Genomic DNA, 17,135 nt, shown 5'->3' on the forward strand with positions numbered 1-17,135 from the left:
TGAGGTTCTAGGGTTATAGTTCTGATCCTCAGTGAAAAGGTAAACTGCACTCAGTTTGTTGTTAAAATTAGGTTTATTTGAAAAATCAGTCATCGACATGAGACACATGTGATATTTGATTACCCAAGATATCCCACTTCCTGATAATGCTGGATGGTAGCAAGTTTACTGAATCACAGCATTGCTTTTAAAGGTCATGTTCACTAGACATTCATACTCACTATAGTTTTGTGCCACTTCAAGGAGAGAAATTCATAAACAGATTTTTGTGGAATAATTTGCAAATTATAAAAACTGTCAAAACGTCTTTTCTTTTCTGCAGAATGCCCTCATCCTCTTTTGCCCTGGATTTATCATTATATTTCTCTTCCTAATGTCATATTAATGTGTATCACTAACAGCTGTTATTCTTTTCCTTACATTTTTTAAGAAGTGGAACTCAAGATGCCCTCCCCTAGTTTCCTTTGCCCACATGGCAACTTTGCATTACCACTATAGAGGTTGCCTTGGAGGGCTGATGGATCAGTTGGAGCTCCTATTCACCTTGAGCCAAGATACCATACAACTTCTTTTAGGACAGAAATGAAGCACTCCCATCAGATAGGGCTCTATTGGTGCTTCCTGCTGGAGTTCAGACTATTAGGAGTTAGTACCAAGCAAAGCACACGCCACCAACCTCACAGTTGTGGCATGTGAGGAACAAACATGAAAACAACATGAAAAGTCTGCCGATTGTGTACTGAAGTGGAAAATGAGCACTGGTACCAAGAGATACCAAGAAACCAAGAAGTGCTGGGTTCAGTTATGTTCCTGAACGGAAACCAGGAATGAGCTCAGTGTGCGGGTGTTTTTGCTGAAATGAAAGTGACCTGAGTTGTAAGCCTACCGCTGAAACTTAGCACATGGGTAGAAAACACATCTCGTGTTTTGGGGAGTTGGAAAACCTCACTCTTTTGTAGACTTTTCAGGTCAACTTTTAAAAGTCTCAGTGTTGACTGAACTTACTTTTATAAGTCTATTTGCACTTAATTTTTAAAGTTGTGTAGTCTGTGGATAGAAATATATAGAGTTCACTTCTCATAGTCACACAAGGGTTGTGGAAATCTCTGGAGCCACCCCAGCCATTTAAAAGCCACTCTTAAGTGAAAATGATGATTTCCAAAGAATGAATCAGTAGAAATTAACCTGAAAGTCTCCTCTCAAGTTCAGTTGCCTCTAAATCAAAGAGACAAAACCAACTTTTTAAAAATTCTCTTTTAGGTCTTTTTGAACATTTTGAGTTTTTGTCAAATTACTCCCTGACAATTAGATTTGTCAGTTTTATGGACATTTAACTAACATGAAAATTAACAATTTATTGACCAGAGATATTTCAATATTCACTTACATAACAAATCACTGGCCACTGGCATTAATTTTTGCAAAATCTCCCAGTCAGTAATATGTTAAAACTGGTAAATGATGAAAGTGGCATGAAGTAGAAACAGAGTACTATTCTAGAAATTAGAAAAGCCAAGTTCAAGGTTCAGCCCTATTACCCATTTACTGTGGGACCTGGCCCCAAACTCCTAGGGATTCTCTTCTCTGTGAAGTGAAGGAATTGTATGTACCACGTGGTAATTTCTGATTCTCTAAGTTTATGATTATAATATAAATAGATAATTAAGACAATCTCAGTACTTTATTAGCTGAGCTCCTGGATCATGTCAGTTGAGATCAGTGCAGAAACCTTTCCTCCAGAATTGCCTCCATATTTAAAGTTTGCTCAGATATTAACTGAATCAACCATCTTAGTCAGTGAATGGAGAAAGAAGTTGGGAATTCAGGAATTAGAACTTGGAAAATGGATTCCTTCAAGTATCAGGTGTGATGAGAGGGTAGCTTGCCACAGTCAGGAGTTTGGGGAAATATGCTTTTATCCAAACAAAAATAGAGAATATTGTGAAAGATAAATTCTTCAATAAAAGATGTCCCTGGATGGTGTATGGGTATGTACATGTACATACACATATACACAGACACATAACTTTTTCTTGAGTTAACTCCAGCCATTGGAAATAGCATACAGAATGTCCTTGATATTCAAATAATTTGAATATCAAATTGGATATCACTCATAGTTTGTTGAGTGATTTTAATAGTAATGGCCATGAGTTTTTCTGTTTACAAATGGTACAACTTTTTAAAAATTATCAGCACAAATGATTTGGGAATATTTTTTCTAATACATGAAAAAAATTTTTTCTAAGTTGGTTTTAGTTCTGTTTTCATTACCTTATTAGTGTCAATCCTGCCTTACTGTATAACTCTTTGATGAGTAGGTATAGATCCTCATTAACTGTTAAATAAATAAAATTATCTGATTTTTAACAATTATAAAATAATTATAGTGTTACATGTAATATGATTTTTCTTTAATGTATTTTATGAATTTTTGCAATAAAGAGAAGAAAGAGGTTCTTCCAGAGGGAAAATGTTGGATGCCTGATTAAAATGTGAGCCTTATGTATTTTACACATCAGTTTTGGTTAGCTAGCTAACAGCAGAAGACTATAATCTCCTGATCTTATCAGTCAATTTCAAGACAACAGACTGCTTTTCTGTAATTTTGTGCTGTTGGGAAAAAAACACCTTTGTAAACATCATGTGAGATTTGCAACTACCTAATTTTACAAGCTACTTTTTTTGTTTTATAGGCTAAAGAAGAAACATGAGTTACCATTTTAGCCAGTAGGATTCTTAGAATCCTTCAGGAAGTTGACAGGGGGCAGGGAGCCAGGATTAAGGCAAACCCACAGAGAGCTGAGATGACAAAGGCTGGCCTATTTGTTAGCCTTGGTGGACAAAGGCTGCCTTCCAACTCTGCCATGAAGCTGGCCAGTTATACCTGACTTGAGGTTCTGATCTTCTCTGATCAGAAGATTGTGATTCAACTGGGTTTGTTTTGTTTTTTTTATCCCTGCTCCCCCACAAGCCTGCGGCACAGCTGAGGAGGGCTGTTTCGAAGAAATAGTGGGCATTTCTTAGAAAAGAAAATGGACCACTTGTAATGGTGGGATGGCTCAATCCTTACCCCTTAAATCTGAGAAGTGTGTCACCCAGTGTTCTGTACAAACACTTGACCGGTAATGGAGCTGGAAAACCATAGCTTTCCCTCTGTAACGTACTTCCTGGAGGAGCCAGGGCAGGGAAGCACTCCCTGGGTCTCTCTCCGTCCTCGGAAAGTTAGCCCTCCTTTCAGCAGGAGCACAGCTCTGGGGCGTCTCTTGTTTTTCCTTCAGCGTCTTCTGGGTCCTAACTGATACATTCCCTGCCTCCTCCCTTCAGCAGTGGGAAGGCGGCGCCGGCCCTTCCTTGCCTCCCTGTATGATTATAACCTTTCCTCTTTCACAATGAAGTGGAGGAGTGCTGAGTGCAGCACTCCTTTGGGTACGCCACCGGAGAGCACTTTGTGCCTCCTTTGGCAGCGCGACACCATTATCACCAGGTGTGCAGCCAGGGTCATTCTCTCTGAAGAATCAGCCACATAATTCAGTGCCGCAAGGATGTGGGTTCAGTAACTCGTGGCTGCCATATCAGGATAACCTTCTCAGGTGAGTTCAGTATATCCGTTCTCTTCTCCACGTGGTCGATCAACACACATCAGAATCTTAATCATCACTCTGCAAGTACCTTCCCACCACTGAATTTCATATAGTTAGCCCATCAAGAGGTGTTCTTGTGCCGTTCTTTTGATATGAAAGCTCGACATCTTACATCATCAGTAGCGTCTTCTTAAATGATCCAACACTATGTGTTGGTAAAGATGTGTGCATTAAAAATACATATAGAGCAAATTCATTTTTAGTTCCTAATTCCATTCAAATTCTGGTAATGTTTTGGTGGTTTGACTTTTATATTCTTTTGTGTATTGTATTAAGACATTAACCTTTTTGTTTTTGTTTTGTTTTCACTTTAGGGGACACTTAACAAATCCACTAGTTCAAGAAGCTTAAAATCCCTTCACATTGAACACAGTGAAACTGAGTTAGAAAGGATTTTGCGTCGCAGAAAGTTGACAACAGAAGCAGATAGCAGTAGTAAGCTGGTTTGAATTCTCCACAGTTCTACTCTTGCTCTCTTAAGCATCTTCCTTTCGGTCTCTTTTTAACATAAAATGATCTTTCTAAAATTATTATTAAATCTTTTTGATGTGAATGAGAAGTATTGGATGGGCAAAGGTACTTAGGTATATCTCCTAAGAGCTGTTATGTATTTTTATTTATTGTCATGTTTGTTTAGTTATTTGTAGGGGATCAGAGTTTTATGGATCTGGTTTGCTGAATGCAGGATACCCTGTGGTTAAAAACATTCAGGCCAAGCTTTGGTAACAACGTAGCGTTGAGGGAAGCCTCCCTATCTAGAGGGCATGAGTTTAATTCACTGCTTGCCCTGCAAGCAGATTGCTCAACCTTTCTCTGTGCCTCAGTTTCTTCATCTATAAAACAAGAATAATAACAGCACTACCTCATAGACTTATTCCAAGGATCAAGTCATTATGTTTCAATATATATAAACAGTGCTTAGCACAATGCCTGGGACAAAGCACATAATAACTAGTAATAATAGTAGTAATTACAAATCAGTTACAGTAGAGAGATAGTCTTTATTTTTCATATCCACTTAGTTTATTGCCTCTGCCTATGAACCAAGTGAATGAGAAAAGTCCAGCTCTGTCACCCACTGTGAATGACCATCTGAGCATCTTTAGATCACAGTTTGCATTGCTGTCATGACACACATGTATTAGACTTCATCGTGTGTTCCAGAACTCACTTTGTATGTCTACAGTTTTTTTTCCATCAGCTTGGTCATGGGAAGTAGCAGGAACTTTTATGAGGTTTTCCCCCTTGTTGCCAGGAGGCTAGTTTTGAAAAACCACTGTAAACTAATATTAACAGTGACCATAGCTAATGGACTGAATCTTTTAGACTGTGTTCAATCAAGTCCAGTTAGTCTATTACAACACTTTACATTTGCATTGCCATCATGTCTATCGGGTTTAAATTGCTAAAATATTAAGGATTTGGAGTTTTGATAATCAAGCTCTAGTTTGCATATAGAAAGTGAAAGTGAAAGTCACTCAGTCATGTCCAACTCTTTGCAACCCCATGGACTATACAGTCCATGGAATTCTCCAGGCCAGAATACAGGAGTGGGTAGCTTTTCTCTTCTCTAGGATATCTTCCCAACCCAAGGATCGAACCCAGGTCTCCCACATTGCAGGCAGATTCTTTACCAGCTGAGCCACAAGGGAAGCCCAGTTTGCATATAGGGATTTCCTCAACTGAGTAAATTGGTTCCTTGAACCAGAAGCAGCATAATACCAGCCAAACCTTTTTTTTCTTTTTTAATAAAAAAGTGAAGCCTTTGTGTCCTCCTTAAAAAAAAAATTAGCCATTCAGTTTTTAGTTTGGACTAGAAATTCTGTTAATATGCTATAATAATTAACAACTCCCATCCCCAGAAAAAATAACCACTTCTCAGGAAAAATAAAGGATGCCATAGAAGAATTTTTGTCTTGACCTGTGCCTTTCAAGCATTTACCAGCCTCCACAATGAATTGTTATTCATTTGTGACTTAATCAGTGCTATGACTTTTCCAACATTTCATCCTGAAGGTATTCGTGTAGTCATCCTTCATAGTCGTCATTCATTTTTAGGACTTTGTGAATGCCATTTTAGTGCCCTTGTCATTTACATTTTTTATTTTGCCACTGACCTTTATGTTCCTCCAGAAACATTCTTAACTTCACTCTCTCTGTCAAACATGCAGCACTGGCTATTTCAGAGTTAGTTTTCCATGGAAGAAATGAGGAAACATTTTCATTTTAGTCAGTATGGAAAGCTGAATATTTCAAAATGTGGAGAAAGGTAGGAACGTATTTTATAAGCATAGTGAGAATCTTTCATTTTATTGATTATATTCCACCAGCGTACAGATATTCAAGGTATCATTTGAGGCAAGTTATAATAAGAGATTCAGTAGAATCATTAACTTTTAAATAGAGAAATAAGAACTGTGTAATTGGCAGGGTAGAGAGGAAACATACTAAAGAGATTGGCTTGTAGGTGAGCAGAAATGTTCTTTCAGGTAGCCAAAGGAAAAAAAAAAAAGAGGAAACAAACTTCAATCTCTATCACCTAGTAAAAGAAATCATACCATTTTTTTTTTAAACATGGTTCAGATGTTTTTGAAGCATCAAGCTGGCAGAGGTATTTACTATGTAAATCTTTTTATAAAGGTCATGGAATGAGAAAGTGAAATTCCAGGGGAGCAAATAAAGAGCTGAAGTAGCACAGCTGCGTGGTGGGAGCAGGTTACAAAGATGAGTCTGATAAGTTTGTTCCTCGGCTGCATTTGAGTCTCTGCAGTTTTTTCCTTCTGCACACAAAGGCTTATGGGAAGGCTAAAGGTGAGGTCACAGAATGGAGAGGAAACATCCTGAGAGGCAGAGGCCGCCTGAGGTTGGCAGAATTTATATCTCAGGTTTGTCAGTATCTCTCCCAGCAGCCAGAGAAACACCTCTTCCTTTAGACTTTTTTACATGGGATTAACTGGTACTCCCCTGATTTACCTAGATTTGTGGCCTACAAAACGGACATTTCAAAGAGCCCCAAGTGCCTCTAAGAAAATATTTGGACAGCTTAAACAGGATGCAGTAATAATATTAAACATCATTATCATCTTAAACATTAAGCATTTTTCTTCACATTTTTCTTTTGTATGGAACGAAAATACAAGTTCTGGCTCAGCTCAACCACCCTCCCCACTTTTTAATTGGCTTAGTTGCAGAACAAGCAGCAGGCGTTGGTGTATATTCAGAAACTAGATCTTGCTTGCTACAAGGACAGATTGTTTAAAGCTACTGGGTGTCGCAGTCAGCAGTTACCCAAGAGCAAAATAGAGCTGCTCTGAAGCAAATCTTGAGCTCACCTTCAGATGTTATGCTTTTTGGACTTTTTGGAATGGACTTTCTTGATCTTTCTGCCCTTTTCTCTTTACTCCCTCATTGCCATGCGACGTGAGGCTTGCCACAGGCAGGGGAGAAAGGCCTTTTGACCCAGAATATTCTATAATGTCACAAATTTGTCTGCTTCAATGGTATAGAAGAAATCAATGAGAAAGGCAGACAGCGATGCTCTGCGAGCTAAGGCTTTCCACCAGACCAGGGGGGATCTGTGTCTGCCATGTGCATTAAGTCTAAAGGAGCTGAACTCAAGAATGGCTGAACAATTTTCTAGCCTGTCTTACACAACTTTTTCAAATTAGAACTTCATTCTTGGAGTTCACATGTTATACTGCTGTAATACATGACACATTTATATGCAAATATAAGAATAAAACTCCAGAGCTTAATATTAGTGATCAAAGATTAGGTAACATTTTGGATTGTACCCACCAGTCCTTTTCCGTTTTAGGAGACGATCTGACATTGTTTAAGGATAAAGAGACTCCCAAAGTTTTGTTTTCTTCTTAGTGGCACCTTTCACGTTTGTTCTTTAGCTTAATTTTTTAGAAGTTCTAATTTTATTTGTACCTTTGTGACATTTTGTAAATTATTTTGTTTTAAAAGGATACCTAAGGATTCCTTCTGAAGTTTCAGGAAAGACATATTAGAATCTTGATTTGAAAAGGCTGTCTAGGATAGCATCTTCCTAACAGAAGATAGGAAAAAAGTAATGATGGAGCTTAGCTTCAGTGCCTAGAAGTTTCAGATTGATATGCCAATACTTGTAGTAACAAGCCCTATTACAGTTTTCTGATCCTATCTAAAAAGAGTAGAAAAGTCCAAAAGGTAAACAGCCAAACTCTTTGCCACTTAATTTTTATAATCCTGTGTCTGTATTTTAACACGAAGTAAATCCACTTACTTCTCAATCACATTAAAATGAAAATGCTCATAAAAGCTGTTTAATGCTCAGGAAGCCTTCATGAGCCTCTTAAAAACAGCTTTTTGACATCATTCCATTTTCTCTTTAAAATCAGAGCTGAGTTTGGGGAAGAATTAACTCTTGAGAGGCCAAATGATTCAAGTAGGGCTGCCAGAAAGCCATACTAGGTGAGAAGTAAAGACTTGACAACTCCAGTGTTACCAAGGACTCTGGTCAGTTGAGGGAACCATGGCCTGGGGTTTTATAGTTTCTTAAAGGTCTGTACACAGTTTCTCAGCATGGTCCTGCTGCCCTGAAAAGCAGTGGTTCCAGCCAAGCAGAGCAGTTTTCTAATAGGAAGATTTTCCAGCATGCTCTTGAAATTTTAGTAAGTCTTGGCCTCTTCTCTTCCTGCGGGGATTTTCAGCTAATCTGTTTTTCAGTTCCATATTAATAAGCATCGAACAGAATTATTAAACTTGAGGTATGTGTTTGGTTTTAAGGTCCAACTGGAATATTAGCCACCTCAGAGTCCAAATCCATGCCCGTGTTGGGTTCTGTATCCAGTGTAACAAAAACAGCCTTGAACAAGAAAACTCTGGAGGCAGAATTCAACAGCCCGCCCCCCCCAACACCTGAGCCAGGTGAAGGGTCGTGTAAATGGGAAGGATGCTCAAGTTCCAAGGTTACATTTCAGTAAGTAATGACGCTCTTTACTAAGTAGTATGTAGAAGAAATCTGTGATGACTAATTTGTGTGCTACTTTGCTTTGTTTCTCTTTTAGAGAGCTTTTGATTTGGTTAGCCAATAGATACTCTTCTTCCTCTGTTTGATGAGCCAACTTTTGATTCCATGCTCCCAGCTTTAGAGGTCTAATGCTGATGCAAAGCAAATATGCATAAAGAGAATTCCATCCCTAACTGGTTTGGTAATCTGATTCTTCTTCTACACAAAGAATTGACTTGGATGATCCTTATTCAGCATCGGAAGACATTTAATCACTCTTTCAAGATTAAATACTTAGATCATTCCTCTTAATGGTTCATGAGTGGCCAAAGAAGATATTAGATCTTTCAGAAGATACTAGGTCTTCAAACTTACTTTGAAGGGTATGTTTTTACAACCTTATTTACTGATTCTCAATTAAAGATGTACCTTAATACTGCTCTGTCCTAAGATTGAAGACATGTTATGTAAAGAGTTACCTGGCTTGAAAGTGGCGCTTTGATTGTTAAAGAGTTAATCCTGTTATTGAATGTGTTTCAGACAGTTCTGGTGGAGGATCAATTTGTTTTATAACAATGGCAAGCTCTTTTTGAAATTAGTCTAGTTTTGCTTTAGTTCTCTTGCCAGGATGTCAGCTGGTTTGTCACACAAAGAAAAGGAAGAGGTGAGACAAATCAGATCATCGAATATTGTAATCGTGGTTAATTAAACCTCTGATTTCCTGTTCTATCAGGAAAGAAAGAACCCTTTTTTTTTGTAACTCTACCTGTCTTAGTTTTAAGGTGAAGCCTGGACAAATGAAGTTGAAATTCAGTTTAGATCTATTTTTGCCAACGGGTATTTTCTTTCAGTCTTGTATTTCTCTTATTGGTACTATTAACTTTTTTTCCCCTTCTTTTGGAATGAATGACCTTCCTCGCTGATTTACAGTTTTATCTAATTTCATTGTGTTTAAAAGTACATTTTCTCCTGCAGTCATGCATTTCCTTCTTTTGACGGGAGTCATTTGAACAGTTCTAACTGAAAGATGATCTATATTCATTCTTCATCTTTCCTATTACATTTGTTTAGCACCTAATTTGACATCAGCAGTCTGGCTACATTTGAACCAATATCCAGACACAAAAGCAATTTGGCTGAGACAAGTTAGTTTCTGAGAAATGCTTCAGTGTGTGTGTGTGTATAGATTTTTTTTCCTTTACCATTTTACACAGATAATCTTAATCAGAAAATACTGCAACTCCTTCCTCTTTTTGTCTGCCTTTTATTCTCCAAAAGTAAGTGGAAATTACATTTCCAAGAAAGGAAATGAAATAATTGCAGGCCCAAGGTCTGCAAAATGTGTGCTGAATTGACAGTGAAAAGGATCCATGTGTTGACAGACACAGTTGTTAGACACCATAAAGGCCTATGTGAAGCTCAATTTATTTCTCATCTTGCTTGTTCAATGACTGCTTAAGAGACACGTTTCAATTTAATTTATCTACTTAAAGCACTAATACAAATACTCTGTGCTGCTATATTAACTTTTAAACTTTGTAACCTAACGCTTGATTATTCAGTTCTTGACATGCTTTAACTGAAATAACCAACCCCATGCATTTTCATATTGACAGCTATTTAGCAAAGAAGAAGGGCTTTCTGAAAAATGTGTTTCTTAAGTACAATCATCCAAATCAATCCAAGTATCTTGTGTATGTCTGTGGTAATTATTCACTTTCCAAACAGATGCACTTCAAATCATTTGTATTTAAACCTAGCTTTTTAATGAGTAAAAGAAGTTTAACTTAGGGTAGTCGGATGTGAGCTTTAAAGGAAAAAACCCACGTGATTTCTCAGGATCTCTTGAAAGTGGTTTAGCTACTGGAAATGAGAAGGGTTATTTCTGTGATTATTTCTGGCTGACTTTCACCGATAGGTTCGCTTTGTTATATAGGTTCACTCTGTTATACTAGCCATAAGGTAGAGGCAACCACATTGTCTTACCTTGTAGATCTGAATTGTCACTTTGAAGTGAGATCAGCAGTTAAAGGACTTCCCTGGTGGCTCAGCTATAAAGAATCCACCTACAATTCAGGACATGCAGGAGAAGCAGGTTCAACCCCTGGGTCAGGAAGATCAGGAGGAGGAAATGGCAATCCACTCCAGTATTCTTGCCTGGACAGAGGAGCCTGGCAGGCTACAGTCCATGGGGTCACAAAAGAGTCAGACATGACTTAGCAACTAAAAAACAAAACAAAAACAATGGCAGCATTATCTTGAGCTGTGGCAATACCACCATAGTGTATTTCAGGTGAGTGGCTTTATTGTCTCTTGACAGGTAATCAGGTCAAGTGAAAGTGACCTTAGTTACTCAGCAGTGTTAAGGTCAAGGGAGGATACCAATCACAGTAGCCTCTAATACATAACATTATTTTTTGTGCACATGTATACACGTACACACACACACACACACACACACACACACACAAGTCCCTGCCACTCATGCTCCCTTCTGAGCCCCACTTTGGCCTCGGCCCTAGTGTCATTCCTTCTACCCCAGTTCTTTGCTTTTCCTTCCCTTTTTCTGGGATGTCCTTCCTCCAGTAGCTACACTATGTCACTTCCATCATTTCTTTGCTCAGATGTCAACTTTTCAGTGAGACCTACTCTAACCACCTATTTAAAACTGTAACTCAGCTCCTCTAAACTGCAATTCGTATTTGCAGTTTAAAACCCTTATCCTACTCCATTTTCCCCATAACTGTTAGCTTTAACATACTATATACTTTGTTTATATATAAGTGTGTATATATATATATATATATATATATATATATATGCTTATTTTTTTCTCTTCCCCTGCTAGAATGTAAACTCCATGAGGATAGGAAGTTTTTTGTTACTCATATATCTCAAACACCTATAGAAATTCCTGCCTTATGGTAGGCTCTCAGGAAATACTGACTAAATGAATGAATGAATACACTTTTTTATTAGTGAAACGGAATATCAATTAGAATGCTCAGTTAACCTACATTACCCCATTATTCACAGTTACACATGTATAGATATATGTGTACCCAAATATTAGATATTTTGGTTTGTTTGGTTGCTTATTTGGTTTTTTAAACCTTTTTAAACTGCCCCGGAGTCATTTACATTGAGCTCAGTTTTGCATGTCTTCTGCATCTTTGTAGCTACACAAGATAGACCAGAGACCGCGGAACGCCCAGTTGTAAAAGAATGTTTCGCCTGTGCTCATTTGATTGGCCTCAAGTGGACAGGAAAGTTTGCTAACTACTAAGAAACCTTTTAAAGTGAAGGAAGAAACATAGATGTTTTCTGCGTAAGATCTTCACTTATCCAGAAAGTTAAATAGCATCAAGCTCTTCCCAGAAAGTTTATTTTCCTTTTAATAAATCCCTAAAATTATCATATGTGTGTGTTCCAAATAACTGAGTAAGTCCTGTTTGGTAAATTGTAGAGACAGAGATACATGGGTTTATTTCTTAGGGACTTAGGAAATGGCAGGAGACACCTTTGATACTTTGGGAAACCCAATAAGCATGTACTATCTGGTAATAATATCTTAAATCTAACAGTGAATTTGAATTTCATTAATTCTGATTAGTAATTGTTCAGACAGGAATTATGTTTATAATCTCCCATTATACTATGAGAGGTAAAGAGCTAGCCAAGCAAATGAAGAGTATAAGCTTTATTTTTGCTCTCATGCTCTCTGCAGCTGATCCAGAGTAAACTGACCGTGTTAAAATAGAGTAAGACTCATTGATTCAAGCTAATCAGTGGCCATGTTGGTCAATATAAAATAGGGAAAATTCAAAATTACAGAATTTTAAAAAGATAACTGTTTCATTACTTTTTGATAGCCACAGTACCTGGAAATAAACTGAGTGTTGCACAGGGTCAAATGAACAAGAATGATTTGCATTTTCATCAGTAAAAGCCTGTAGAGTGGGCAAGGAGTAACAACGAAGCACAGTGTGGTCAGGTTTATAAACCAGTGTTTTCCCACATATGCTCAGTGTGGCAAGTAGCTTCAAATTATTTCCAGAATGCCAGCTCTACAATGATATCTTGGGTTTGCTAGCTATATTATCTTTATGGCCTCAGGCAAGTTATTTAACTGGTGACTGGTTCCTCACATGGAAGATGAGGATAACCTTGTAGGGTTGTCATGTAAATTAAATAATAATGAAAAGTATTTCAACAAAGTCCTTTTCTATCTTAATTATAATGCTGGGCCATTACTGGATGATCAGAGACAAAAGTTAGAGTTGAAAGCTTAGATACTGAACACGTGGGTTATTGATTGGGCCAGGTTTCCTTGGGAAAATCAGGTAACTTTTATTCTGTTTTTTTTTTTTTTTTGTCTTGTTTTGTTTCTCTTGTTTAAAATTGAGGCAAATAGTTGAGACACTCTCCAGATTCTCTTTCAGATCTAGAACCCCAGTGGGTGAAAGTGTTAGTCACACAGTCATGTTTGATTCTTCACGACCCCATGGACTATATGTAGCCTGCCAGGCTCCTCTGTCCATGGGATTCTCCAGGCAAGAATACTGGAGTGGGTAGCCATTCCCTTCTCTAGGGGATCTTCCAGACCCTGGGATTGAACCTGGGTCTCCTGCATTGCAGGCAGATTCTTTACCATCTTAGTCACCAGGGAAGCCCAATAGTCCCTCACAAATGTGGTTGCTTGATAAAGATGTTCACAGTTAAGAGAAGAAGAGTTAAGTACATATTTTCTACTCCTAATATGTCTCTCAACATAGATGGACAGAAAACACACACAAACCTAGAAATGTAAAATAATTTCTTGAAAAATTTTTATTTTCAGACTACATCAGGGGAACTTACAAATCCAAATTGAAATGATTGTTATCCTTCAGGGCCAGGATACTCATTCCAACTCTGTCACTATTGCTCCAAATGCTTTTAGACCTACTTGGATTAGAGATATCTGACCACGGAGGAAGTAAATTGGAAGGTCTTTCCTATCCATTTAATTTGGAGTGGAAAAAATAGATGAGAAGTAGAGTGCTTTAGAGCCACTCAGCAAGTCCTGTGAGAGAATTAGTGTCAGTGTTCATTTTGGTCAAAAAATTATATGATCCATTTTAACCACCACTGTATGTTCAACATGTTCCCAAATGACTTGGCTTTTGCAAGTTGATTCAATATTTGGAAATAGCCATCAGTTTGCCACCATTACAAATACAGTTTAAAAAAATGTGACTCAGACCCATGACATCCAACCACATGTACAGAAAAGTACTGTGCAATACAGGCAGATCAAAGCATGTTTCTTTAACTCCAGTTAGGTTGACTAGTTCCAAATTTACATATTCTGGGGCATTGATTAAAGGGTAGCTAGGAAATTACTATTTCAGTAGCAAACATAAATTGAGCAATAAGTAAGAAAATGCAGTATAATACCTAGGTGTGGGTAAAGTTGTCTTCCATTTTATCCCGTGAGACATGTTAGCTCCATTATCAACAGAATGGGAAAGCCTGATGTTCTTGATTGATAAAAGTAAAGTGAATTGGGAAAACATTTGGGAATGAAAGCTTATAACCTTCCACTCTATATGTTTCGCCTGTTTTTAAGTTAATGTTTTCTATTACTCTTCATCAATATATATTGATATGTATCCATATTATAGCAACATTCACCTGAGAGGAAATGCGCTTAAATTGCTGTAGGCAAGATGTCTGATTGACTTTTCCAGGTAGTGCTAGTGGTAAAGAACCCACCTGCCAATGCAGGAGACATAAGAGACGTGGGTTCAATCACTGTGTGGGGAAGATCCCCTGGAGGAGGGCATGATAAGCCACTCCAGTATTCTTGCCTGGAGAATCCCATAGACAGAGGATCCTGGTGGGCTACAGTCCACAGGGTTGCAGAGAGTCGGACACAACTGAAGGAACTTAGCGCAGCATAAGATATCCGATGGAGGCTGTGAGTAATGGAGCCAGTTTCCAATTTGGAGGTTCAGAATTTTGGAATTTGCATCTGTGATGTTTTGTTGTTACTAATGTTTCACTAACATTTACTAAGCCAGTACTTTCATGTGTTACTTTAATTCTCCCAAGGGTGCAGATTGGACATTATCTCCATTTTACAGATGAGAAAACTGAGGTTTAGTGACATAAACAATTTGCCCAAAATTCTATTCCTAATTGATAGTTGGGTCAGATTTTATTTGAACCTTTTTCATTCTAACTTCAAAGCCCATGCTTTTGAATGACAGCATATTCGTTGAGTGTATTCAGAGCTCTACGAATGGAAGTGAAGAAAATGACTATAAGGTTTCCCGTATAGGAAGCAATGTAGTTCATTTGGCCTATGATACTCACATCCTGCTCCTCTGACCCTGCCTACTCTACTTAAGTGGTGTAATCTCGTTTATCTTTCCTCTTCCTAAGACTAACCTAAACAATTGAAATATCTTTTGCTATGGGAAGAAAATTTTACCCAGTAAAACCAAGAATTCTGAAAAGCAGAGTCCATCTGAATTAGCAAGAAGACTTGAAAGAGTAGCTGGAAAGGAATTTGGAAAGAAATTGTTTTAATGTTTTTCATGTCAAATGTCCAGTAAAGGAGCATGCGTCACAAGTAAACTTTGGAAATTGATACGTTAGAATACCAGCCTTAGCTCCTTTAGTCTTTGGCATAAATTTCCTTTGTCGTTGTTTAGTCCCTAAGTTGTGTCCAAGTCTTTTGTGACCCCATGAACTGTAACCTGCCAGGCTCCTCCAACCATGGGATTTTCTGGGCAAGAATACTGGAGTAGATGACGATTTCCTCCTCTAGGGGATCTTCCGGACCCAGAGATTGGACCTGCATCTCCTGCACTGGCAGGAGGACTCTTTATCACTGAGCCACTAGGGAAACCCAAGTTTCATTTACGAATTTTTTAATTTATTGACATTTCAAGCATGCTGAAGATTAGTTCATTCCCAGAAGTCAAGTATCTGACTTGAAGGTATCTGACTATAGCCATTGGATTATAAAGATGTTTTACTAAATGATAATGTGACAATATAAAGATGAATCACTGTGAATACTGTTTTTTCAAAACATACATTTTACAGCCCCAAATAAATTTCATTGTTGCAGCCACTTCCTGCTGTTCCCCTGTGAGTCAGCTCCACCTTTGATCAGCTCCCCGTTAGCTCCTTTGAGTTTGTGCTGTAGCGTCCATTAGTCGTCATATTTTAGGACATCTCTTACATATAGCAAGATGAGCAGTTATAAAAAAAGGCAGGACAAATGTGCCGGCAGCGTGGAGAAAGAAGCAAGCAGATCTTACAAGAGTTCTGCAACACAATCAGGCAGAGGCCCAGGAGTTTCTTGTGTTCTTGCCGTCTTGCCTTTTTGTCTCTGAACAGTCTCATCTTAGAAGCGGCCTTACTTGTCTGTACTGAGCTTTATTTATCTATGTTCACTTTTGCTATAAATTACTTTTAGAAAGGTGAATATCCTCCTGACAGTTACAATTAAACAAAGTGGTCAACCTCACAGATCATTTTTCATTTCATCCAGTTATATCTAAAACCTTGTTTCACAGGGGAGAACCCAGTTTCTGTTGTAATTGGTGTGATTTGCAGTGATCTCGTAGCTGTATCCCCATCTCTTGGCCATTCTCAAAGATGCTTTTAAGCCACAATTGCCAGAGACCCTTCCAGTTAACACTTCTCTAATTCATCATGCTTCTCTTCAGCTCCAGATCTCCCCCAAACTCTAAGCTTTATCAGGCTTTTTAAAATTTCCTTTTTCACCATCAGACAGGCGGCTAGCTTGCCTTTTTTGTTTGGGAGGTCAAAACAGGTCACATTGTGCCCCATAGAAGAATTAAAAAAAACAAAAACCAATGTAGCAATTACAGGACTTCAATTTCAATAGAAAAATGACCATTTCCAGTGAAGCCATTTTTATTTCAATTTGCATCTAATTTCTAGATCTATGGTGTCTCTAAATATGTGTGACTTTTGGCCCCACACAGATTTATTTTTGTGAGAGTTCATCTTGTTTGAGCCATTAACTGACTACCGAAGTATAGTTGATAAAAGATGAATTTTAGATGTCTCATGGTTAGTATAATCAGTCAAATGTTTCTATGAAAGAAAAAGAAAATCTAATTGCCATTTCTGGTTTTGAATTAAAAGATTGATTGACTTTTAAGGAGTCTCTCTTCAGGTTTTTCCCCGTTATTTCCAGTGTGAAACTGATGTAGAAAAATGAAATTGCTCTTTTGCATTGGAGCTGCAGAATTTGAGCTTTTGAAATATGTTGCCAAGTAGAAATTAAGATTCTCAACTTACTTTTAGGGAAGCTTAGCATAAAGTTGTCTCATATCTCATCTGGAAGTTAACTTGGTTGGTCATACAGCTATTTCTTTCGAGTCAACATTTTGTTCAGATAGGATAGAGCCCAGTTCTTTTAGTCCTTGTGGTGGACAGACTGCGTTTTTTTTTTTTCCTGTTACTCC

At 37.9% G+C, this 17,135-nt stretch overlaps 1 protein-coding gene across 10 annotated transcripts in view; it reads left to right on the forward strand.

Annotated features, from left to right (window-relative positions):
- The window catches only part of SHTN1 (shootin 1), a 108,226-nt gene that overhangs the window by 78,982 nt on the left and 12,109 nt on the right, over positions 1–17,135 (forward strand). For 8 of the 10 annotated variants that reach the window (XM_081573481.1, XM_081573479.1, XM_081573480.1 and 5 more), the window contains exons 15-16: positions 3,959–4,079; positions 8,418–8,610. The exons of the other annotated variants lie outside the window; for them this stretch is intronic. In XM_081573481.1, coding sequence (XP_081429607.1) covers positions 3,959–4,079; positions 8,418–8,610 — 314 coding nt within the window. The remainder of the gene's footprint in view (positions 1–3,958; positions 4,080–8,417; positions 8,611–17,135) is intronic. 10 annotated transcript variants of the gene reach the window in all.

This window comes from Giraffa tippelskirchi, chromosome 2, assembly GCF_054371585.1.
Source record: "Giraffa tippelskirchi isolate mGirTip1 chromosome 2, T2T-mGirTip1v1.2.pri, whole genome shotgun sequence".
Lineage (NCBI taxonomy): Eukaryota > Metazoa > Chordata > Mammalia > Artiodactyla > Giraffidae > Giraffa > Giraffa tippelskirchi.